The 27265-nt window shown below is 43.9% G+C and overlaps 1 protein-coding gene across 4 annotated transcripts in view; it reads left to right on the top strand.

The window, feature by feature from the left end:
• Positions 1 to 2520: 2520 nt before the first annotated feature.
• Positions 2521 to 27265, top strand: part of ELAPOR1 (endosome-lysosome associated apoptosis and autophagy regulator 1) — a 483435-nt gene continuing 458690 nt past the window's right edge. For 3 of the 4 annotated variants that reach the window (XM_086923177.1, XM_086923176.1, XM_086923179.1), the window contains exon 1: positions 2546 to 2735. In XM_086923177.1, coding sequence (XP_086779303.1) covers positions 2643 to 2735 — 93 coding nt within the window. In that variant the 5' untranslated portion in view covers positions 2546 to 2642. Of the gene's footprint in view, positions 2736 to 27265 lie in introns of all 4 variants that reach the window. The other variant, XM_086923178.1, reaches the window with a different exon arrangement.

The following is a 27265-nucleotide window of genomic DNA, read 5'->3' as shown; positions in this document are numbered from 1 at the left end:
ATGTAAATATCAATTAAAAAAACCTTTTTTAAAAAAAAGAAAATCTAAGACCGACAATTTAAAAGGTTTTTGTTGTGTCCTTTAGCAACACAACCAATATCAGAGCTGGATTATAACATTTAAAAGCCCTAAGCACTCAATAGATGTTAGTGCCCCATATATATCTAATTCAAAATATATACAATGGTAACCATAAAAAAAGTGTTATTTTATAAATGAAACAAAAGTTACAGTAAGATAGAAAATAATGTTTATTTTTATATACTTCCACTTTTTATATAGATTCAGCTTCACCATTTGCAATTTTGCACTCTGTGGTCCATGGTAAATCCGGCAATGGAACATTTCTGTGGTGGTCATCATCCCTTGATGCCCTAAGCACGTGCTTATTTTGCTTAATGGTGAACCAGCTCGGGATACAATGTAAACAAATATGGGTGTCTTCGAATACATAAAATAGTATTAACGTAACCTAACCACAAGATGGCGAGACGGGCTGAGAAATCGGCGAATGTCTTTTTGATACGAAAAACATCAGGGACGGATCACGTGATCCTCTCAAGCTCTAATACGTAATAAATGCCGTGCACTAGTGACGTTGCAGCTGTCACCATTGTTGTACGCACGCTTCGGAAGGGGGAAGCTGTGGAGGGTTTCCATGGGAGACCGAGCAGGCTTTGCTCTACTTCAGATGTGCGCGGAGGAGGCTGTCAAGGAGGCGCTGCTCAGAGGAGGAGGGGGTCACCCGGGTCCAAGGAACGACAGAGGGGGGCAATGCTGAGGAAGCTTTCCTGAGAGCCGGGAAATTGGAGTGGCGGCTGAGGGAGGGAAGACTTTTATTGTTAGAGACTACTACCCAGTAAAACTCGAATCAATATTTCACACCTTAAATATCATATATATGTATCTACATATCATATGTTATTAATAAAAAAACTCGCATACCACCCACATAAAAACTTCAATCACCGTATATGATCTAATACATACAAATATATATTCGCGTTATATTTGATAAGCATTGGACAATATAACTTGCGGACACGTAATCAATAATAATTACCCTTTTTATGTTATTACATATGTTGAAAAAGAACTTTACTGCACATCAGCAGAGATCGCTTGCGTTATCAGATAGCACATTTTCACAGTAGCCCTTAGAAACAAGATTATCGTAAAAAATCGAACTTCATTGATAGATTTAAATATATATATGTATATGTAAGGGCATCATTAAATCTATGCCACAAATGACAAATCTCTTCAAGTAATTCTAAACAAACGCGACAAAGAGGAGGACACAAGCGGCCTGCAAAATATAAAGGTGCATACTTACACTCCATTCTAGCTGCTTTGTGCCTTGTCCAAATAAGCACTCAACTGAGGCCTAACGCACCTGTAACAAATAGAGACACATAATACATTAAATACAGCACAACGCCGCCAGTAGCATCACGCACACATCACAGAGGCGCTCATATCTTTCAGACTCAGCAGCAAGTGCCAGTCGGAGGCAGACGGGGGGCTAGCCAGACTTCGCAGACTTCAACAGACGACTCAAAACCACCAAGAGCCACAAGCGCCAATCAAAGCAGCACGGAACAATGTGATCAACCAGTAGTCACAGGTACATAAGAAATAGCCGCAACCACCCCTCTCTGCCCAGGCCAATACACCCGGCAGGTGTACATGGGAATGAACCTGCACCCACAGAAGTGCCTGTTCGTCCTGTAGCACACATGGACACCATACAAAGACCCTCTTAGGTATACAAGTGCAGAGCCACTAAAATGTGTAGAGAAAGCTGTATCTCTACTACTAAAATCTGTAGGGCCAGCAGGGGGAGCAGTCCTTCAGTGCACATACTCACACATAGTGGGACTGCACAGTGCATCTCGCCCACAGATGAGTACAGGGGACAGAAAGCAGGCAGGTGCTTCCAGCAGCTTTCACCACTCAGACACACACAGTTGGAACTCTTGGGGAAACGCACAAATAGGCCGACAGAGCACCAGGCGCCATCCGGAATTACACACAAAGAAACATTCCCAGGGTACCAGTGCGCAGCTAGTAGAGCTAACCTGCTCACTGCACATCACAGCAACATTGACGTCTTCCTTCCCAAACCCCGCCACAGGAGTCCTGTCCCCGGCCCCACAGACAGCAGCCTAGCCCAGGCAGAAGCCTTCCACAATAGCCCTTCTCTCCCATGTGCCTGCCACAGCAGCCCGGTGCCCCGCGATTCCTATACAAAGTCGTACCACGTTAGCCCAGCGCCCTCTCACATCCGCTTGGTGCCCTGGCACAGCAGCATTGGCACCACCGAACTGCGCCACAACCGCATCAGGCCCTGCCGGCCCAGCACAGACCTCCACAATGCCCGCCCCGCCCTCCCACAGCCTGGGCACAGCAGCCCGGCCCAGGCAGAGGCACAGGTCCAGAGGCAGCAGAGCGCACCTGTGCACAAAGACAGGGTGGGGCCGCCACGCCTGGCCCTGCCCACCTCCCTCCCCTGGGCTCGTTCTCCCTCCCGCCCGGCGGTAGACGCGAGACAGGTGGCAGCAGCAGCAGCCGGGCTCAGACCGCAGCAGGGACAGCGCTCCATCCTCCGCGGACCGGCTCTTTATTCTAAGAGGCGCACCATGCCCGGCGCTCACCTCCTCCTGCAGCTTCTCCTCTGGGCAGGGGCTGCCACCCAGGGGGCACTTGGCCTGGAACTCCACGCCTGCAAAGAGGTAGGGACCGCTTCTCTTATTCCATATGTGTTCTGTGAGTCTGTATCCCTTTGTGTGTCTCGCGCAAAACATTGGAAAACAGAAGGCACGTGTTTCACCAGGTCGAGGTTCGTGTGCAAGGGGTCGAGGTAGTGCTGGAGTGTGAATGGTGAACATCCTCCGTCGTTTGTGTTTAGCGCCGGCATTCTGACTCCATATGCCGTAGTGTAGATTTGAGAGTGTTATTATAAATACTGTTTGTTTTGACAAAAAGTGCCTTGCTATAAGAAAGCACGTTTAAAACACCTTACAACGGTGACCAAGTTCTTCTTCTGAGTTTAATTTGCACGTTTTATTACAGTATGTGGCACATAAATGTCTTATCTGCAAACAGTTGATACTTCATCACACATTTTACAGCGGTTTGTGTGTTTGAGCCTAAGTGAAGCAGAGCTCACGTGTACTAATGCCATTGGAAGCCTTTGACTACTTTTACAGACACGCTATCTTGCAGGCGATAGTAACTTATGCAGATTTCTTATGAAGGTGACAGATTCACACAATGCAGGGGACAGCTGTCTCTGGCGCCTGCAAGTTTTAACAAAGAACAGGTGCAAAACATTTCAGAGTTTACTGCGGAACGTTTTCCAAACATGACGTCCCTGGAATGCATTGTTTGAATGGCATGTATGCAAAAACGAAATAACTGGGAGAAAATAACTCCCGCCCTACCGCACCCACCCCCTAGAAAACGACAGCACTAACAGGGCTCTCATTACACGTGGCCCTTGATTCCTGTGGGCCAGTAAAAGTCAACACCAACCCAATTGGAGCTATGAGATCCGCAGCCTTTCGATGATACCTTTCTTTTAAAGGAAACTCTCTGAAAATTAGGAATTAATGGGCAAAATGAGACCCGTAATTACGGATTTCAACGGTAATTCCTCATTTCTAAGGGGGGGAGGGGGTCTTTAAATGACCCTGATTTCCCCACCTATTGAGTTACCGATGCCGTAGCAGAAGATGTGGCATAACTGCCAAATCTGCTGATTTTGGAACCGCAGGACTAGGTACGAGTCCTGACGTCAGATCAACATTCTTTGATTCTGGACAAATCAGGTAATCTCCTCATTGCTTAAAAAGTGTGTAGTGTAATCCGATGCTGACGTTAAGTGCTCATATGCCAACGTTTGTGAAATATTTAGCTGAGAAAAGTGGGTATCAGTAACTCGGGGTAGGGGAAATATGTGCCATTAGGAAAGAGGGCCTAAAATGGCAGCTGCTTCAAGTAGATTACCTTTACATTTTCAAGGTTGCTCTAAATGTCAGCACTTTCTGCCACAACGTATTTATTTCTGCTGAGTGCATTCGTTGAACCATTAATAAAATGTTCACTATGGCCCCGCTTAGTTTAAACAGTGACACATTACTCTTTATAAGGGTTTCACTTTTATTTTATTTTTTTCATACATTTTTATTTGAACTGTTCTGGCATCTGCTGGTTTTCAAAATGTAGATGCTGCCCCTTCCATAAAATTACCGATTGGTGGCAACCTTACACATCTTGCCTATCACCAACCCCAGGCATCTATGGACGAGTAGTAGTGGTAAGGCAAACTGATTTCATCTGTATGAGTCAGGATCGCATTTGTTTATAGAGCAGGACGAGCCCTGCTTCTAAGCACTACCCAACACTACTCTTCTTTACCACTCTAGGAAGTGACCAGTCTTTTGCAGCAAGCTCTATGTAAAACTACATTAATGTAAGCATTTCTATCAACAGGAGCCTTAATTGGAAACATACACAGGGTAAAAGAATGTGCAGGTTTGCCTTTTTATCCCACCAGTCAGTCCCTAGACACAGGTGCTTGTGGGCGCTGGAGGGTCTGTAGCAGTCACCCATTGCACACACTATCACAAGGAGAAGCTATTGCACATTGTATACGGTGGAGGAAGTAAAGAGTTGTAGATTGGGGTGCATTACTCTCATAACTGAAGGCGCCCTTGATGCCTTTGGAAGTTAGACTCAGTACCACATATACCGCTGGTAGTCAGTCGTAGTTTACGCAAACATCAGCATATGCTAAGATGTGAGTAAAACATTATGCAGAAGATTTCAGAGCCATTACTTTCAGTAAGGCTACTTACCGTAAGGCTACAGATGTGTTTGCTTGAGTTGGCCAATCAGTCTTTCTAAGGGCGTCTAGTCCATATCTTGTACACATGCAAGGGAGGAAATACTTTCAAATTCAATGGGTCTAACAGATGTTAGATTTAGTGTTTCATTTACTACCATGGCATGTACGTGTTATATGTGTATTTCAGAGAAGTTATGTGGTTTCGTATCACATCCTCTGAAACACCATATAAAATCACTAATCAGAGCATCTAAAAACAGTGATCAATGATACTCTCTTGCAAGGCGCTTTCACAAGTTTTTTTTTAATGATGGAATGAGTGGAATAAAATCGTTCAGTACAGAACACACTGTCGCACAAAAGTGGATGATGAAGAAAACGGTCCTGGGAAGACAGGAAGCAGCATAGATAACAACGCTCTAGGGCGACGTTTAGTAAAGGTCTCAGTGATAGTGGGGAGGTACAGGTGTATTTTGGAGACTGAAGTTCATTCAGTTGGATTTTTTCCTTGACTTTTGTGAGATGGTGATAAACAGAAGAGGTGTGTGAAAGGGACCATTTGAAGAACTAGCGGTCTCCCATGTAAACACGACTAGGATGGAAATCACATGACAACTGAATTACCATAAAAATATAAATTTCCTCTTAGCAACATAGAGAAACGACCACATGATAACTATTTCGGTCAGGGAACAGTAACACCACCATCTTAATGACTTGGCATTCTTGGTGAGCAGTGAGCACTGTGTAAGCTTCTATGTCTGACTCTGGCCTCCTCGGCTTGTGGCTGTGTGGAGGCTGAGGAACATGCCCATCCACCTCAGCTGGTGAGGCCAAAATCTGTGGACTGGGGTGAAGGTGCCTATCCTCAACATCGCTATAACACCAAAGTGGGGCTAAAAGTGATTAATGAGGGCCACAGCTGACCTTGGCATGGCTGGTTCTATCACAAGCACCACGTCTCACTGTACAAGTGACATTTGCCCGTAATGGTGCACAGTACCATCACTTCCCTAAGTAAGCAAGGTATGTGCCCCCATGTAGAAAGATCAGTTAACCACTCAAGCACCTGTGGGCGTGGCCAAGCAACATGGCCGACAGGACGTGAGCTCCTTCGGCTGCCGACCGGCCAGCCCCCAATGCGGCTTTGCGGGGGGTGGCCGACCGGAGGGAGGCTCGCCCCCCCCGGGGAATTTGGGGCCCCGGGAGGAAGGGTGGGGGGAAGGATTTAGACCGGGACAGCAAGGGACTTTGGGCTGGTTGGGCTAGCTGGTGGGATTTGGGCTCTTTTTGGGCTTGGGCATGGTACACCTCACAGCACCTCTCCACCCAACGAATCACTCGCCAGATGGGCCAAGATGGGGAGGGCGACAACTCCAACGAGCCATCCCAAGGTGCCCTCCTGCAGGCGATACAGGTGTCCCGCATCGCCCTGGAAAAACAAATAGAGAAAGTCTCCATTGAGGTAAACCTACTACGGGCGGACTTGCGGATGGTGGCAGACAAGGTCTCTACGGCAGAGGGTGACATCGTCCAGCTCAAGTGGGAAGTGGCTCCCCTGAAGCAACGCGTGTCTCAGCTTGCCCATACTACTGGTGCACTGGAACGCTCAACGGAAGAGGCGGAAGGAAGGGCCCTTCGAAGCAACATCAGGGTACTGGGCATTCCGGAGGGCACGGAGCAGGGCAATGCGGAGCGATTCCTGGAGAACTAGATACGGACTACGCTATGCCTCACAGGCTTGTCAGAGATCTTCGTGGTGGAGAGAGCCCACAGGGCACTGGTCCCTCCCCTGGGGGCCCCCCCTAGGGCCTTCATAGCAAAAATCCTGAATTATCAAGACATGGTCTGTATTCTGAAAGTGGCGAGAGAAGCGACAGACCTCACTTTTGACAACGCCAAGGTCTCCATCTATCCGGACTATACCCGCCAGGTGCAGGAGCAGAGGAAATCTTTTTTTGGCATCAAGCAGAAGCTACGTGAACTTCACCTACAGTTCATGTTACTGTATCCCGCGAAACTTAAGGTGATATCCCAAAAAAGGCCCATTTTTTCGACCCACCTGGGAAGGTATGGAAATGGCTTGAAATCAGGGGAGAGGCCCTCCCCCAGAGCAAACAGAGGGGATCCCGGAGTGCTTAGGGGGTCTAGACTTCCAGGGAACCGCAGGATAAGGTGCAAGATCGAGTTGATGGTGACACCCAGGCAGAGCGACAGTGGTTCACAGTGCCCTGCACGTGGAGTCTTCGGACTCTGACGACTCTCCCCGACCAACTGTGTCAGGGATTCCCGAAAAGAGACTGGTACCAGAGAATCTCCCGCCAACCTCTCATGTGATCCCAGAAACTGTCATGGACCCACTTACTCCCACTACAGCTCCGATCCTGATGGCTATATCCTTTTTATTTATTCTCTTTTCACGTTGCTGTGGTAAGCAGGGGCCGGTCATTAGCGGCCTAGTGATCATTGACTTACAGCGACTTGGGAAAAATACTTATTGAGAAACTGTTGATGCCATATATATCTTGGGGACAAAGCCGCACACTCTAGCTCCATTGTATCACGTGTAAAACATGGCAGTTTGGGTCATTGATCTACACCATGTGGCGGCTGGCCTAAGTCGGGAGTTAGTTCTAAGGGGGGGGGGGGGTTGTTATAGTTTTTTGTGGAGTATTTTTGTAGCCGCTGTTGGGCTAATGGGACAGCTGTGCACGTCATGGCACCAGCATGGGAAGGGCATTTCTGCATATTTTGTTTTCAGTGTATTGCTCGCGGGAGGGGGAGGGTGTTTTTAGGGGGTTGTTCTTGGTTTTTTTCAGGCATTGTATGTACAGCATCTGGGGCTCAGGGTCTATTTAGCTACATGGGACGTGGAACACGCGGGGACTGGTTACTTTACTATCCATGAGGTTTACATGTTTTAAGCTGGAATGTGAGGGGGCTGGGTTCTTGCACCAAGAGATATAGAGTTCTGTCCTTCCTCCGCAGGCATCAGGGGCAGGCATCAGGTCTCAATAGCATGCCTCCAAGAAACTCACCTTAATGAGGAAGGAGCTCAGAGGTTGACGAAGAAATGGCGAGGACAGGTTTTCCACTCTTCATTCTCTTCCTAGGCCAGGGGCATACTTGTGTGGGTGGCCCAGGTACCCCATTGGCCATTCAATATGTAGAAACTGACATTAATGGGAGATACCTGCTCCTTAGAGCTAAGCTAGATGGCAGAGATGTTTAAATAATGAACACCTATGCCCCAAACATAGATGACCCGGATTTCTTTCAGTGCCTACAGGAGGTTCTGATATCGGAACTTGAGGTCCTATTGCTTTGGATGGGGAATTTTAATTGTGTCCTAGACCCAGACCGTGACAGGTTCCCGCCCGCACTGGTACAAAACCTAGGATGATGACGAAACTCTGAGAGGTCATGGGGAATTTAGGGGCTTGCGATATATGGTGCCAGGGTCACCCAGCCCAGAAAGTGTATACTTGTTTCTTGTCCACCCATAATACATACAGTCACTTAGACAGGATTTTACTCACTAATCCTGCTGCAGCTATGTCCTTTGAGGTGGCCCATCAAGCACGATTCTTATCTGATCACTCCCCTCTGGCATGTGTAGTTGACTGGGGGGCCCCGATAACTCGCCCACGGACTTGGAGGTTTGCAGCGGAGGTTCTTTAGGACCCAGTAGGGAAGCCTCACATAGAAAATGCCATAAATGATTATATTGACCTAAATTAGGACGGGTCGGACTTATCACAAGCCACGAAATGGGAAGCCCTCAAAATGGTAGTAAGGGGAGCCTGCATAGGCCTTACATACGGGGTTCGGAAACAGCTCCAATGGGAATTGCAGGAGGAAGAGTGTCACCTCTTGGAACTACAGACTCGCAAAGCCCCTGATCAAGCGGGGAGGGGTGGAGAGTGTGGCATCCAGGAACGTATCCATGACATTTGGGACAGGCTCGACAAATACACCGTCACACAGTACAGACAACGCCTTCATAGGGATGGAGATGTTGAGCCGGCTTTTGGCTTGGCTACTCCGGAGGGAACGTGCCCCTGACACAATCGTGGCTTTGCCGGAAGCCCCGGGAAGTGACTGGTTTCCCCCGGAGTTTTATCAAGCTTTCCTGGGCCCGCTTTCCCGCCTCCTGTTGAAGGTCTACCTTGAGGCATTTGAATTCAGAGTTCTCCCCCCAAGTATGACATAGAGGGAAATATGCATGAATTTTAAGCCTGGAGGGGATGCTCATGAGCCCTCATCGTATCGTCCGATTACGATGATGAACACCAATGTTAAAATCTTATGCAAGCTCTTCGCTACCCAATTAGCGCCCTACATGCCTCACTTGGTCCATGAGGACCAGTGTGGGTTCATACCAGGATGTAACACAGCGATGAATCTGCACCGGCTTAATCATTTCATGCATGAGGTGCGTGATCAAGAGAAACATATGGTCTTGGTCTGCATTGACCTTGCAAAGGCATGCGAAACGGTGGATTGGGGAAACCTTCACAAGGTCTTACAGCTCTGGGGTTAAGCCCTAAATGTTATCGCGGGATTCACATCTTGTATACAACACCCCGTGCAAGGGTTGAACTTGGGCGAGCGAGTTCGGAGGACTGGCAACTCGCCAGGGGTGTCCCCTCTCACCCCTATTGTGTGCCCTGGCCATAGAGCCCTTCGCGGTCCAGATCAGGACTGACATGAAATGAGGGGAATTACATTGGGTGACACGAGTCATATCATTTCCCTATATGCTGACGATGCCCTGTTTTACTTGTCTTCTCCCCGGGATGCACTACTGGTCCTGCTGCACCACTTAGACAGATTTGGTGGGGTCTCTGGCTTGCGACTCAACCACGTTAAGTCACTGATCTTTCTGTTGGCAGGCTGACCTCGGTGCCCCTGGGAGATTGGGAACAGTTGGGATTCCGTTACCTTGGGATACAGGTGGCCCCTACGGACACACAGGCGTGAGCCCGTAATGTGGGCTGCATAATCGCGTCTCTACAACAATCGGTGCCATTTTGGAACACTCTTCCGCAGTCATTGAGGGGTATGCTGGCCATCTCTAAGATGGTGATGCTTCCCAGAACACTATATGTACTCCAGAATTCCCTATGTCCGCTGCCGCCACGTGTCTTCAAAATCCTCAACATGCTGCTTACGTCCCTGATCTGGGCGGGCCGGCACAGTAGAGTAGCTCTCAACACTATTATACGCAGCTATGAGGAGGGTGGTTTGGAAGCCCCACGCTTCGACTTATATTATTTTGCGGCCCATCTGCAACATGCTGCACGCTGGCTGACAGACGCAGACAATTGGGAGGATTGCCTTCTCTCCGACAGGGTGGATACTCAGGCTCTGCAGGAAGCTCTGATGCAGGGTAGGGTGTCCGAGGCATCTCTTCCCTACATAGTGCGACATACAGCCAGTTATCGGCAGCGTTTTCTTCAAAAAGTCCTTCTGAAAGCACCCTTTTACAGGGAGCTCTCGATTTGGATACTGGCGCCCTTCATAGACATGGGACAATGCATGTACTTTCAACCTTGGAGGGCGGGTGGGTGCGAAGTTCTTGCTGTCCTTTTTCCCAACAATACCTTCATCACTTACGAGCAAGCAGAAGAGAGCTTTGGCCTAGGACAGGGTCATTCCTACACTTCCAGGGAATTCAGGGCGTAGTGAAAACCGCCTGGCCACAGTTCCCAGATATTCCACCCCTCACACAGACTAGATATCCTGATCATGTGCGGTACAGGTCGCAAACTGATTTCTCTCCTCTACAAGGCTATGAAACAAGACTCTGCCCATCCGGGCCGCCATCTCAGGCTGAATGGGAGAAGGATCTCACTTTCCAGCTGAAAGAGAAACAATGGACACGCATAGGAGCCCTCACGTGAAAAGTTTCCTGCAATGCCAGGTTTAAATTAACACATTTTAACTTCCTGCATCGTACCTACCTAACCCCGGTATCCCTGAACCCCATTTCACCTGATAAGGGAGATAGATGCCCTGGATGTGTCATAGAGAAAGCAGGCTTTTTACATTTAGCTTGGAATTGTCCACTGGTCAAGCAGTTCTAGGTGGAGGTGGTGGGCAAGATTGGTGCGGCTACAGGCATTCAGATGGAGCTCGAACCCTTGAATTGTTTACTTGCATTTGTCCGGAAGCCAAAAAATAAGAAACTTACATATAATCTCCTACAATTAATGCTAGTGCTTGCTAGGCGAAGGGTTGCTATAACCTGGATGTGGCAGAGGGGCCCAGAAGTGCTCAGAGAGCTGTGGTCCCTAGCCGAAGAAACTCACATACAGCTCACCTGAAGGGACGAGAAGCTGCAAGAAGACCTAATGGTTTGGCGGGAGTTGTTTTCCTCTGGGTTGGCAGAGAGGGAGTCCTCCTCACAGGATACAACTGATGGCGAGGAGAGTGGGTTGGATATAGACTTGCCACGGAGTGAGAGGACTGGCCCTGGTTATATTCACACTGGGATGGGTGCTATGCCCCATGATCCCTCCTCACTGGAATATGCTTCTGAATACTTATGTGACCCCATGGTACCTTCCCCCCTTATGCGACCATCTGTGATACGTGCCATTGATAATATCAACAATATATATATGTCTACGTACACTGTATTGATGCCATTTTTTTCTGTTTTTGTATAATGCAAATTGAAAAAACAAGCAAAAAAAAAAAGTTCAAGCGCCCACTTGCGCAAATGCGCATTGAGAGAAATGTTTATTTTTGTGAGCATACCTCTACCGGTTCGCAATTTAGATGGAACAATTCCCACTTGCTGTAATGTACATCAGGTTTTTATGCCACGCAGGATAATATTTTTGGTAATGAATCTGGCCTAATGTTCGTGAACGATGATGGTAAAAGCATCATTGCTATGATTAGAGATAGACTGGAATCAGATGGGGGCTCGGAATGACTCCCAGGTGATTTGCGCATGTGACGCGAGTCACAACTGAATGGGCTGAGGTAGTACCACATTGTGCTCACGTGAGAGCCAGCCCATTAATACATATGGATGAACTCTCATTGCAATTCTGATAAATGCATTCTTGGCCCAAAACAAATATTTGTCTTTCTCTTACTCAAATACTTGGGGGCAGGGGATGGGGACTACAGAAAACAACAGTTGTGTGTGATCGTGGTGCATTTCCGCGGTTTGAACACTGTCTTACAAATACTCTCTGCAAATCCTCACTCTAGAAAAATGGATAATAATCCTCATTGTAGAGATTGATAAATTAAACCTGACAAATGCTGTTTTACTGAAAATGTGTTTATCATTGAGGGTTTCAATGAATGATTTGTGCTTATTGAGTCTCCATTTGATGTTTGGCCCTTTCTTTCACCTTCATATTCTTGCCATCATGATTCTGTGTAGCTCTGTCCCTCCCTTCCTTATTTTCTCCTTGATTGTCTTTATTCCAGATATTGCTTTCTTGTGACAAGAGGGGCTCCCACCCTCCTAAGATTATTTAGACCCACTTCTCTCTGCTGGTTTTCTGTCCCCCTTCACTGTCTTGTGCCATCCTCCTGTGGGTTACCCCTGACTCTTCCTTTTCCACTAATATCCCCTCCTCCTTCTTCTGTTTTTCAAACAGGTCTTTTCTTTTGTATCTACCCTAACACATATTCATCTCTGCTTTGCTCATGTCACTACAACTTCTGTACCTCCGTACATTCCTTGCTCCGCTGCTCCAGTTGGGCCAGAAAGGGAAGAAACTGTTCCTGCAATTTCCTTCTTGCTGCCTATTTTGCTTTTTTAAGCTTTTTTAGGATTCATGGTGTTTAGTTTAAAAAACAAACATTTGACTTCAGACCTGTGTTCCGGTGATGGGTCAGTAAGTTTTTGTTTTACCATAAGTTTTGTCAGTGTGCTTTTTCATCGAACTGGCTTTTTCTCAGAGCTAACTTTTAACATTTTCCATCACTTTGGTGCTTCACCAAAATCAGGTAATGATTAAAACATTACCTGGTCTAACCCAAGTGTTGTAGACTACGGATAAATAAAAGAGCAATGTACCACTCCGCCCTGTGTAATCCTTCCACTGGGAGAATAATTCAGCTGCTATGACGTGATGAAAATCCTCCTACGACACAAAGAAGTTAAAAAATGTTAACACATGATTATGGAGTCTCCTCTGTGTCTTCTGGGTACTTTCCAGACACACTGTGTCTGCATTTGGTGCTCAAGACGCTACCTTCTATCTTTACTGCTTGTAGTATTTATAAGTTGTACTTACACATACTGATAGAATCCATAAAATGTTGGCAACAACCCTACTTTACTTTGTTACAAGCAAAAATGACATTCAACACATTAAAAAAACATGCAGAGTGTCAGAATGCTTAGCAAATGAAGTAGTGCTCAGTATTTTTATTAAGAAAAAAGAACAAACTAAAGGACCCAGACATAACCAGAAAGGATAAAACAAGAAAATATAACAAATCCTGACATAATGCAGCATATTAAAAGCATGAACTAAATTTAAATTCTTTGTGATTAACAGTATACATTATTACTGCCCATCCATATTCCTTCACATATTTTGGTTTGTAGTTTCCTCGGAAACATATTTCTTCCAACTCTTTAGGACCGTGACTTGCAAGAAATAGAGGTCTTCACATATCAGGACGAACAACCTTTCATTTTTTAAGGCAGTTTTCCAGCATATAGGCCCAAAGTATCCAAAAGTGTGCACACACAGACAATTCAAGAGAGTCCTGAAGCTCTTGAAACAAAATACATCATCAGGCCCGGATTGGCCGTTGAGGGCACCGGCAATTCCCCGGTGGGCCGCATGGTTGGGGCCGGGTTTGGGCCCCTGGGGTCGTTTTTGTTACAGGGCCGTTATGCTGCAAAAACGGCCCCGTAACAAAAACGGCCGAAAACCGGCCTTGTCACATAGCACGGTCGCACCTCTCCCCCTCCCCTCTCCTCCCGGAGGAGGGGAGGGGGGCCGGCCGAGCACTTTGCCAGGGCCGGTTCTGGTTCCCAGTCCGGCCCTGTACATCATGGGGATGTGGATAATGGAAGACCCACCAGTATAATTCTATCTACTGATCGAATCAAGTATCTGACCACCATAATGCATTTCTGTAGCATGTTATTGTTGTTTGGCACTAATACACCACACTTTTAACCGGTGCACAGATGATCCTTCGTGTCCACACGAACAACATGGTATTGAATCTTACAAGTCTAGCCTTTCCTTAGCTATTAATACTTTATTGTATATGGTTATTATGAAACCCCTTACAAAAATGAGCTAAAAAAGTGCGTCCATGTTAAACGATACAAATTTAATTTTTTAGTTTTTTAGTTAAAAAACAAGTAATGAATACATACATAAAATTCAAGTGAAGTTATGAATAAATACATACAGTTCAACTGAATTCAAGGAACAAGAAGTCTAGCAAAACCACAGACCTATTTTACGTTGTATTTATGCAAACCACTATTCATAGCTAGTATGATGTTTCAAATATAGCATAATTACTTAAGCATCTTCAGTATTTCCCAAGTTATTAAGACTCGTTTCACTGTGAGGAATGATCCTTAATAAGTTAGCTGTGCGCAATCAATTATTTAATGTTAGACAACACATTTCTAGTTATTCATGGATTACACTTTCGAACAGAAGAACAATATCTTTTTAGAAAGTGGTAGGGCTTCTGTATCGTTTAACATGTGAGCTCTTTATATGCACATAGATTTCAAATATTCAGATGATATAATGAGGTATCGCTTTAAACAATACCTGACCCTCAGTGCCTTAGTTAACACTCAACCTTTCTAGAAGTGCATTTGATTTTAACGCTTAAAAGCTGCTTTACACTAGAGTGATGCTTCCTTATGGATTTTTAATCAGTATTGTATAGACATTTATTCGAAACTTTAGTAGCAAATTATACTCTAGAGGAATTGACCCGCTTGTGAATGTTTTGACCATTTAAATGAGAAACTCCAGAAGGTTATTTCATGCCACCAAGGTCAACTGTAAGCATTTGATTGATTGAAGTTAATGATGAGATGACCCCATGCCTACATTTTGTGACTTATGGAAGTAATTTCCGAATTGAGCCGGATGTATGCTCCTAAGGGCTTCTTTGCCAACTTGAAAAGAAACATAGACAGTTGACTAACCTGTCTTATTCCTCTCTTCATCTGAAAACAGCTTGAGATAATCCCAGTATTAGACTGAGCCTCAGAATATAAAATGTTCAATATTCTTTTAATACCGTCTTTAAAGACGTGGCAAAGCATAGGTGCTGTTTCTATACCAAATTGGATTTAACAGTCCATAGTATGCCAATCTATACCTGCAGATTTCAGTTCAATAGTTAATGGTTTCTTTTACATCCTCCTCATAGATAATACTCACACAACTAATAATTTTATCATGGTCAATATTTATCATACATTTGCCCATTTGTTCTAAAAGAAATATTCTGTCTTTGAATAATTCTAGTGATCTAAAAAATCCCATATTTATTTTACTATTAAATGGGATTACTTACAAATGGGAAACATCCTTTACAACGAAACTTTTACAACGCAGTGCTATTACAACGCAGGTTTTACAACGAAAACCATTACAACGCATTTCGCTGGGGGCGCTCTAGGATAGGGAATAGTTTTAATTTACTATCCAACACCTTCCCTAGTGTCCACGGGGACTGGAGTTGGAATAGTAAATTAAACTATTCACTATCCAGCACCCCAAAGCGCTATGCACTGTAAAGGTTTGCGTTGTAAGACTGGCGTTGTAACAGCATGCGTGGTAAAAGCATGCGTTGTAACGTCACACATCCGTTACAAATCCATAAGAATTGAAAGAACATCCTCCCAGTTAGGATGTTTTTGAATCTATGGGACAACATTCACCGAAACAGTTGCTATGCATATGTCTGTCTAGAGAAGGACACTGAACACTCTGCCTATGAACTCCACTGTATCTCTTTTCCTCCTCTATGCTAAAAGTTGAATATCTGTGTTTGGCTCTGAATTCATTTTATAAGCAAAAGATAGTATTTTCTTTAAAATATAATTATCTTTCTCTTTCTTATGGAAAATGTAATTTATAAATTCACCTATAAAAATTATCTCTAGTACCTCGCAAAGCCAATGCAGACTAATTGCTTGAGCGTTCTCTTCAGTCCCTTTTAACCTTGTGCCCAAGCCGCCTAACTAACTTCTAATCTTTTAATTTGTAGGGATACAAGGACTAGCACATTTTTAAATGCTCTATCCTTGAAGTGATTCCCAGCATCTTCCTGCATGGTCCGATATGTCAATTTCTCCTATGTTAGATTTACTTAAACTCTTCACCAACTCTTCCCTTGAAAAAAAATAATCAGTGCAAGACTGCTTGAAAAGAAAATACACGTGCTCTTGAGGATTTACACAGTGAACGAGCAACTTCCTCAAGACCATTGTTCTTGTGACATAGAAGAATAAGGCAGCATCATGATTCAGACAACCAAGTAAGTCCTGCTTCTTAGGATGAAACTCTGGACAATAGTGTGGGGTTACAAAGCACTAGGTCCTGTACCTGGACAATTTTAAGAATCTCCACTCTGTGCTTTTCAACACTTTGCTGTCCTTAAATGCTGAATCTGTCTGAGACAGAGAATGTGCATCTGCTGGCTTCCACTGAATAACAGGGGGATTCTGAGTTCTCAATCGAGTCAGCAGATGCATGTTGTTGCTGTGTAAATACTTAAGCACTATGCTGAGGACATCAAGTGCCAGTCTAACCGTGTACTGATTATCTGAGACGTTGTAGACCTCTCTGTTTGCTAAATGTTACTTTACTACACCCTGGGACTGATGATCGTGTAGTTGTTTCAGATCAACTGAAGTTGTGATCAGTTCGCCCTGGTCAACTGTTGCCAAAATGCAGGACAAAAGGTACTAGCAGAAAAGGGAGCCAAGCCACTAACTTGATGATGAAGATAAGGATCTGTATTTGTAGAGTGCATTGTGATGTCCGAAGAAAAGTCTGTGATGATGACAACAACAATACCTTTAACTGCTTCTGAAAGGATAGATTGTTGGTTTGCTGTTGTAAGGCAGGAGGAAGCTGATTCCTGTATATAGCAGCTGGAGTCCTACAAAATGGGATTTACAAATATTAGAGATGCACAACAAATAGCCATTGGTAGATCACTTGGTGCGTGCAGGTCTGTAAGTGAAAGCGATAACTTTGCAGATAGATTGGTCCCTTCTTAAAAAGGCTCTATAGAAAACGTAGAGGTTTAAAGATGGAACACTTAGTGATTAGAAGCCAGTGGAAGGTTTTGAAGTGATGACTAATGGATGTTCAAGATGAAATTCGAGAATGAAATGGGCTGGCAGATTTTGGTGACTTGAGGCCAAATACACCGAAAAACCTAAATAAACACTGTTTGTCCCGTTGTCCTCATTGCCACAAGGAACCACCATATGCTCATTCAATGTTGTTCTGCTTCAAGGCTGAAATCAATATTAAAGGTTTTCTGAGCATATGCTGTTGCTATGGAGCAGAGTGTATCGTGTTCTGGCGAGGTTCTTTAGGAAAGGGTGTTTTTAAGATGCTGCTGTGCTAACACGGTTACTGCAATAACGTTTGGTGTTATTCTTCATTCTTAAAGACAACTGTAGTCAATCACCTCTTATTAGAACTCTTTTTACATGTTTTTACCATTTATCCACATCTTGTGTGTTTGTCGTGCCTTGCTTTATTTCGTAATGTATACCATTGACATTTACAGCTAATAAAATCCTTATTTGATAATTAAATAGCTTTACATTCATCTCCTTTCCTTCAACTCTTTAGGAGGAAATCAACATTTTTATAGCAAATATGAACAATACTTTCAGCCTTATTAAGGACATAGACAGGTAGTAAGCAATTTCTTATTACACCAGAGATTAACTCCTCTTTCTGAAATGCCTGTAGAGGATCCAGGCGGAAGCCTCCACCCTTTTTGTCTGCAGGGAAAATAATGCAGAAGAAACAATTGGAGCGTGGAACACAGTCTGATGGCTTTTTTCTGAAACAGCAAGGAAACATTTTGATGTATAAAAGTCTGTTTCTGAGCAGAACAGATACTGTGTTTGGGTGGATTGGTCTGGTAAGGTGTTGAGTAAAAACCCTGCACAGCCTGAAGAGGGAGGGCTCACTGTGAAAATAACCTCAATGGAATCAGCCTCTAAAAGCTCAAGCCCTTTAAGGGAAGAATGGATCTCTTGGGATGTTTGTTCAAGATCCTCTGCAACAAGGATTTCCTCTGAAGGGAACCTGATGGGACATGTGGTTGGCGAGGCGCTGTTGAAAATGTGAGTTTCACTTGGGCCTTGTCAAGTGATATAAATTTCTTAACAAACTTTACCATATTTTTAACAAAGGAGTCCCCAAACTGTAGTCCACTGACAGATGGTCCTGCCTCATTTGTTGCACGTTCACAAAACGTAGGATCTATTCTCAAAAGTGTGGATCTGCGGCATTCTGAAGATAATGCACAATTTACCCAGGAGACAAATGGCTCTCTGGACCCATCCCACCAGAACATCTGAATCAAACAGAAGGCTTGATTCGGGACCTTCAAAAGCTGGTCCGACAAATCAAAAAGTTTATCTTGCCACGGTTTCCAAGACCTGTCAGTGCTTTTCTAAGGGTCCTTAATAAATTTGCCTAACAAAAAGTGGTAGGCTTAGGATCAATACCTGAATGGAGTGAGGATCACTTGCTCATGAAGCGAGGGTCTGGGACACTCAGCCCGAAGTCTATTACAGATTTATTTCCGGAAAGGCTTATGCAGTCTGTTTTGGACATATGCAGCTGTTCTGGGGGATGTTGTCCATTGATATTAGCAGGGTGATTGATCTCCTCAAGATCAAAGGAATCCTGAAGAAGGGAGGAGGTAACTTGAGCATTAACACCATCGCCGCTGCAGCAATTCCCCCCCGGTGCTGAACTTTTCAGATTTACATGATTTCATGACGAGCTGGGCTCGTCATCAGTGTGCGAGGAGGCTACACCATGACGAGCCCAGCTCGTCATGAGTGTGGAAGGGGTTAAATGGTCCCTCTCCTGCATCAGGGTCCTCTAGTCTTCTCAACATTTATAGGTCCAAATGTTTGGCTATCGCCACATATGGTGCCGGCATCTGGGGGTACAAGCAAGTGGTGTTGGTCCAGATGGCTGAAAATAAATTTTTCCGCTCCCTTCTGTCTGTCCCCCAATCAACTTCAACTTTCGCTATTCATCAGGAATTGGGGATGGGTTACGTGTCTGATTTGGTGAGATTGGCTCCCTTGGTCTGCTGGATAAAAACCTGGCTTAACCCAGAACTAACGTTGAACCACCAGATTTTAAGGGACTGTGTTGTTTTAGATAAAGCCAGTAGTATCCAGTGGTTGTCATACGTCAAGGGTATGTTCATTAAAGTAGGGCGTCCAGACATTTATAATGCCCCAGAAGGGATCAAGAAAACTGATCTAAAATGGGTGAAATCGCAGATTTTGAAAATACTGAGGCTGGAACGGGAGGATCGGGAAATAGAAAAACCTTTGGTCATGGCTCATTATTTAATAATTTCATCGCCATCAATAGAGCCTTATTTAAGAATTGTGACAAAGCTCTTCCATCGTTGACTTCTGACCAGGTTCCGCTTCAACCTGATCCACTTCTCTCTGGGTAACTTCCCTTGTTGGTATAAGCCAGAAGACATAGCCCCGGATAACTGTGATAGCTTTTCAAATCAGGACACCATGCATGTTATAATGTTTTGCGATTTTTACACTGATATTAGGAAGAGGTTTTAATTCCGCTCCTGAGAGGAAAGGGGTTTTTACAGGTCTGATCAGCCCTTATGTACCTTCAACTGTTAGATAACACCTGGAATATGTTTAATATTGCCAGTTTTCTTGTTGCTGCTGTCTGCCTCAGGAGAAAAAGATTCCCTATGATGATTGAACTATGAATTTTTCTGAATTTTATTACCGGTAACTGTTTTTATCTGATATATTCTTTTAGCTCGAATTATTTATATTTCTTGTGTAGAAACTGTTTACCATTTTGTGTCGCCCATTTGTATTGGAAAGGGTACATCGTCGTTTTGTGTCTTGTGTTTTTTATTGTACTTTTATGATTTTAATTAATCGAATAAAGTGGTTTGACTGACTGTTCCTTTTTGGACTGGGGCAATAGGATCTTTTGTTATCTTCACCTTAGGCATCTGAACCCCCCTCACCACCAAAGAAATGCTGAAGAAGAATGATACTGTTGTCTGCTTCATCTTCCTCCTCCTCCAATGAAGCATTAGGCAGGGAGTCTAAATATGCTCTTTGTAGGTTTTCCAGAGGGTCTTTGTTAGGCTATGATTTTTTTGCCCTAAGTAGATAGGTTCTCTGGTGCCCACTTCAGGCGCTTGGGGAGAGAAATCCAGAAGAAAGGACAACAATGTTTTAATATGTTAAGCAATCAACTCAAGGATTCAGAAATGGATTCCTGTACATAATTTTGTAATCTTGGGACATCTGGTCCGAAGCTGATCTATCAGAGCTGGGAACAAATTTGGAAGCATTTTCAGGGGTCAGGTTGGCCGGGATAGTGGAGGGATTACCCTGCAACATTTGTAGTTAAAATTTCCCTGATTGGGCAGTTTAAATCGAAGTTGTATGTACATAATATCTCACCCTATATATCTAGAGCATTCACCACTGCCCTAGACAGACTGATAATTAGAAGGGGTGCACCTTCTGTCGAGTTTAGACTTGTGCAGGTCAAAGAGATTGGCTCCCACAGCTTAACGTGGTTTGCACATAAATAATTCTTGCAATCCTGGTTTTCCATAAAGATGAGCAGCTCAATGTTGTAAAGATACAGAAGTGACTAAGGGTTACAGGGGGTGTGAGGCAAAGAGTGGAAATGCCTTAACCATTCCCAAAACTGGGTTTGAGCAGGGAGTGGGAAGTATTGGAGGGACTGGAATGCTTTCATACTCCACATGGGCCGGGGTGATAGGCAGAGGATAGCGGGGCCTCACTGGAGTCTGTGTTTCAGCCGCCCAGAGCTGAAACGCATTGAAAAACCTATCAGAGTGGGGAGCAGAAGTGCGGGCGAGAGGCTGCAGTCATACAGTAGCAGGCAGAAGACAGAGTAAGGCGCTCCATGGCCGATCGCCTGAAGGGCACTTAAAAGTGCATTGGCGTGCACACCCAAGGGAGGATTTTGGCGCAAACGCGTTGGCCTGACCACCAAAGACAATGATCGATAAAGTAGTGGTCTCTTTTTAATTCGAAATTTTGGTTTTAATTAACTAAACAATACAATTTTTTACTTATTTACTTACTAGTGGTGCCGGCGAATAATGTCCGTGTGGCGCCTATAACAAGGATCAGGCAGGATTAAAAATTAATAGAAGACAATGTCTTATGGGCAGGAGTAACCCTCAACATTGCAGCGATGTAGAGGAAAGAGCTTCAAGGCAGGGAAAACTTTTTCTCATGGAGAAACAAATTGCTTCCACACTTCAACTGGGTTATAATTAACCATTCTGAAATACATTGACTTCTAAAAGAATACAATGTGTTTACGTGGGACGTTGTTTAAAGCTGTGAAAATCGTAACTTCTCAGGACTACTCCTGGGATTCTTTGTAAAGTTAATTAAAGTCAAAAACTTGCACTAAACTTAGGTGTAACCCTGCAAGGGCACATGTCTGACTTTGCATGTGAATCACCCCATGTTTGTTTAGCATGTGTAAGAGGATGGAGTGTTTGCGTTACAGGTAGGGCAAGAAATCAGGAAAGCAAAGAAGAAATGTATAATACTTCCTGTTCAAGAAAGATTCCTCTGTAGTTTGCTTATAAAATGCTTGGTTTCTTTCCTTAACATATTCAAATATCTTGTGTCAGAGGTATGCCATCCTGTCACCAAAAGGTCATTCCTACTAGTTGTGTGTATGTGTCTTTGCATGGATGTGCCTTTTTTGTATTTGTGTGTGTCTCAAGCGTGCCTGATTGTGTTTGTAGGTATTTTTGTGTGTGTGTGTGTGTGTGTGAGAAAGAGACTATATGCACTTATTTTGTTAGTGTGCTAGAAATGTGGTTGCTGTTTGCATCATGGCACCGTGAAACACAGTAAGAATGCAGGAATGCCAAAATAAAGCCGTGCTCAACAGTCATAGTGACCAGATGTGACTTTCCCTGCCAGGGGGCCTAATAGGGCCTCCTGGAGACTCCCAAAGGGCCCCGAGTGGCCCAGTCCTATATGCAAATGAGCTGATTGGGGCGCATAGCACGATGAGAGCGACCTTCCGTCTAAGGCTCCTCTGATTGCAAATAATGTAACTGCTACCAATACACAAGTGCTGGCTGCAGGCATTAAGGGTTTCTATGGCCCTTGTGGGTACTGGGCTAGTCTTAGGCCAGATCTGGGCTCTCATAGTCGTTATTTGCAGACACAAACCACTGCTCCTGTGCTAATATAGCCTTCATATGTTCAAAGAGGTTTCAGCAATACCCCATAAGAATACAGTTATTGCATTATCCGGTTGCTGAGAAATTGCCATTTTATTAGGTTCTATTTGACCAAGAGGCTCTAGGGCTGATAGTCTATCCCTATTAGCCTGCCTTGATTGGCTCAGCCACCCTCTGAGTTAAAGAAAGAGCTACCCATACTTAACCACATGGCAATATTCAGCTTAGTAGCACCATCACTGATGTGTCACAAGACCTGTTCAGAAGCTGCATATGCAGCTGATGCAAGATCCAAACTCACCTTATTCCCTGAAATTGACGGAGAGCATACACTAGGATCCAGCGAGGTGGGTGAACGACAGATCCTCTCTTTCCCCCGGTCCTTCAAAGAGCTCAAGTGGTCATTGGTTGAAGAGAGGAGCTGCTGAAAATGATTGGAGCTGTAGTGAAGACACTCTTAGCCACCTTGCCAAAAGGAAGTTACACTTTTGGATTGCTCCAGAGGGTGATTTCAGTGATTTTGTGAATGTTGGATGTGGAAATTATCGTGATGCTTCATTACTTGTTGGCAGCTTTCCAAGGCAATCGGTCTGCTTTCGGTCATAATGCACTGAAATCAATAATTCTTTTGTAAATGTTACTTGATTTAATTAGCAATCAAGGTCAATTAGAGTCTGAGACAATAGGCAACAGCAGTCGATGGAGGCTACATCTGCAGGCAGTCTCCTCTTTGATAATCCGTGCATTAACTGCTTGTGGGCTTCAACCCGGCATTTGTACTGCACTGCTTCCAGTCTTCCCAAAGTTGTCTGCTTTTCCTTACTGGATTCGGGTAAAGCTAACGTAATTAATACCACGTTCCATTTGAAAGCCTTGAATTGAACAGAAATACCTGCAGTGAGTAAAGGAGTAGTCCAAAATATTGTTATTGCCTGTGCACAATATATGTGCAATCTACAGGAGAAATATCTGCAGATCTGCATTCCGATCTCTATCAGACGAGAACCTCGACTACAGGTACTCGCTATTGAGCAAGATACTTGCAGGATTCTCCAGAAAAGAATGTCGTAAATGCTGAAATGAGTCATCATTCTTACCTTGAAACAAACACTCATTAAATTATCCTGTTAAAATCCACATATCCAATGCAAACGTCTTAGTAAACAATGAGTTAAGTTACAGTTTCATCCTGCTAACCCAACTCTGGTGGTTTGTATATATTACAAACCAAAAAGATTGTAGGTGCTCTTTTGCGACATTTTTACAAATACTTTTACAAGTAAATCCTTGCTTAACTTGAATATCTAGAGAAGTAAAAAGATAAGTTATCAAACTACCTTCAGCCTGGCCTCTACGAGATGTTATTGCCAGTAGGACAAATTACCAAATTACATTTAATTCAATTCAATCCTTACCTGCTTTCCACAGGTTCAAGCCCCAAATCACGGACAAAGCTCATCAACCTAGAACCGTGTTATCCTGTAGAACTGGGATGTGGTTTAACTCTTGATGCCCGACTGCTCCTTGTGGAGCAAGATGAGACAGACCAGAATATGTTTAAACTATTTTGTCATGATGACTATGAGCTAAAACACAATCCAATACTGCTTCATCTGTAGAAGATGAATATGCCCGTTTGCAAAGAAATATTGGCTTAAAAATTCCCTTTGGACTTTAGATGTAGGTTTCGAGGTTTTTTATAGAAGTGTATCCTGTTCTCAATTTATCGTCTTATAGCGCACATTATTTCCTGGGTTAGTTACTTAATAAATACATTCCAAAATCACATGATAAAGTTAACATAAAGGTTACTGGACTCTAGAACTTTGACTATTGGATTATTTCAAGTCACACAAAATAAATATTGTCTCTGCCTGCTGATTGCTTGCCCCCGCCCTCTTGCAGTCCTCCCCAAAATTCAACAACTCTCAGACGAGCCTTGTGTCTCAGCTCAGGACTCTTGCAGTCCTAACCTTGGCTCCCTATGGCAGAAGTCTTAAGAGGTATCTTTTCAAATACACTGCATGCTCCTGGAATCCCTCTTATTCTTAGCATTAAAATTCTAACCCAGTTTCAGTCCTCACAGATGATCTCCAAAAGTTGCTTGATTCCACCCTCACACTTCTCCCAAATGCTACATGAATTATTTCTCTTCTCTTTGGCTGTAACTGTACCGCGCTCTGATGCCATTGTGCAGAGGTCTCTTCTATATAATCACATGAGTGAGTAAATAAGCTTATTTTAATGATGGTAGAGACACATGAAATATTCAAAGTTATTTTAGTCAAAGAGGTATGGCTCCCAGTTTCAGGGACGCTTAGGTGCTCTCATGCATACCTGCTTTCTAGTGCACCCTTAACAAAGTACCATTAGGTGAATGAAGTATCCTCCTCTACACAAGCACACTCACAGGTAAGCAAACCCACATGAGCACTCACACGGTCCTATTATCACACCCAGAAATATGAGTTTATGTGCCACTCAGCAAGAAGCCTCCTCACTAAAACACACATGCACCTCTGTGGAGATGGCATCTCCCTGGTACCTGGCTGCATTTATAGGCTGTGAATGGAGTTTTACACAGCTGTTGAGAATCATGTTTACCCTTCTCACCTTCTAATCTGAAGTGTCTCGTGAAGAGCAAGGGGTGCTACAGACCTGGACTAAACATCACTCACAGCAACGTTTGAGATTCACTCTGCTAAAATTGGATCAATGCATGCAGGGGCCTGTGACTGTGCAGATCTTATCCAATCAGTGTGGGAGGAAGAATCACAGTTAATAACGATAATGCAGTAGCTCTAGCTTTTGAGAGCCCGGGCAGGATATCAGATCACTTAAAGCGGCCTTCCTGTCAAAATAAACCATCACCCTGGCTAGTTCTCACGAGTTTCATAAGTAATTAACCCGAATGGAAAGAAAAACACCAGCGGAGATTTATTTCAATATATTTTTAGAATCTACTGTTTTCTTGAATAAAATTGGCCACCCTCTTCCACACAAAGGTTAAGTGGCACAGTTAGTTGAATAAACCCTCCTCAGGCACTACAGTGCTTTTCATTGCACAACACACCATTGTGTAAGCAGCGCACACTTGGGGATCACCTAGAGATGGATCCCTAGAAATGTCTGTCGCCTAGAACACAATCTCTCTCCTGGCCAGTGAATTTATACACTTCTGTGGAGGCACACACTATTGGAAATCTGGCAAAAAGCCATGTTTTGTCAGAAATCCTCCAAGTAAAGGGACTTTACTCCAAAGGCAGACACGTCATCGACATATTGCCACATCAGTAGCAAACGATAACAAATCAATAATGACAGAAGTAACCAGAAAAAGAAGCATAGCCCACATCAAAGCAGTCAATAAACACTTTTAGACACACATATACTGCACTCCATGAATAATAGCAGGAGCAAAGAAGTCTAAAAAGTGGTAGCTCAGATCAGTCGGCACAGAACAGAGCCCCTATATGAGTCCTCTTCCACATACGCGGACCCTCTTTGAGCCAGTCCAAACATCAACACAGCTCTCAAAGTTACCACATATCAGGTGCCATTCTGTCATCCACCACTAAGTGAAGCACTCAAACCTCTCCTCAATATAATCTTCTGCTTCAGGTCCATTCCACAATTTGATCCTGGTAGAGCACTAAAACAGTCATCATCCAAGTGATGGTTAGCAGCCTAACTTACCCCTGCTTGTTGCTTCTACTTGACGAACATATGAAGTTACAATACAAACAATTACAACACATGCTTTTATAATGCGATTTTTACATCACAACTACCATTACATCGCATGATTTTACAACGCATGCCATTACAACGCATTTTTAAAAACTACAATTACAACACATACCATTATAACGCATAATACTTTTAGGACAACAGTGGAGTAAGTAAGTGTTGGATAGTGTGGGGCTAAAAATTACTATTCCCACTCCAGTGAGTGCAACAGTAGGGGAAGAGCTGGATAGTTTAGGGGTAAAAATTACCATTCCCATGTACTGCAAAACCCATACCCACCCTAAACCTAAAAGATCCTCATTACTTACCTTATAATGCATTTTAATGGCATGCGTTTTAATGGTATGCATTGTAATGGCATGCGTGGCAGTGACATGTGTTGTAATGGCATGCCATGTAATGGTATGCGATGTAAAGGTAGTTGCATTGTAACAGTTGTGTTGTAAGGGTAGTGCATTGTAATGACTGCGTTGTAATGGATGTTTTCCCTACTTGATCTCTCCTTGGCAGTGTTGATCCTCCAGCCCTAACAAACATGATCAATGGTTTTTAAGAGCTTTCTTAAATGGGAGGAGTTGTTGGAGATGTCTCAGATCTTCAAGCAAAACATTCCATAGAGTGCTGGCAATTAAGAGGAAAAGATGTACCCCTTCATTTTTCAGGCGATATTAGGAGAAACCTACCAACATTTGCATGCAGAGCCAGGACAGTTCAAGGCAAAACTTTGTTTTAAGTATTCTGGTGCTCTGCCATTCTTTGGTTTGTGTGTAAGGTTAAGCTTCAGACAGCAATTTGAGGACCACTGGGAGCCAGTGCAATTCTTGCCCAGTTGTGGATATATGAGCTGGCTTCGGTAGACCACATGTTACTCTCACTCACTCTCAGTTCTGTAGAAATTGCAATTTATTAATATGAGCTTTAGAGGTTCTGCCCAGTAGACTATTGCCTTAATCAATCCCAGAGGGAATAATTACACCATCAAGGAGTGACTTTTCTTCAGTAGAGGCCAGGTGGAATATTTATAGAGTGTTTTAAGATGATAATTAGATGACTTATCAACATTGTTAACCATTCTGTTCATCAAAGAAGACAAGACATATTCAAAGGTTTTCTAATTTTACTGAAGATGAATATTGACATCATCCACTCAAAAGAATTGATAACTCA

Source organism: Lissotriton vulgaris, chromosome 5, assembly GCF_964263255.1.
Source record: "Lissotriton vulgaris chromosome 5, aLisVul1.2, whole genome shotgun sequence".
NCBI classification, from domain to species: Eukaryota; Metazoa; Chordata; class Amphibia; order Caudata; family Salamandridae; genus Lissotriton; species Lissotriton vulgaris.
Note: the sequence above shows the minus strand (reverse complement) of the source record. Positions and strands in the feature narration are given on the sequence as shown.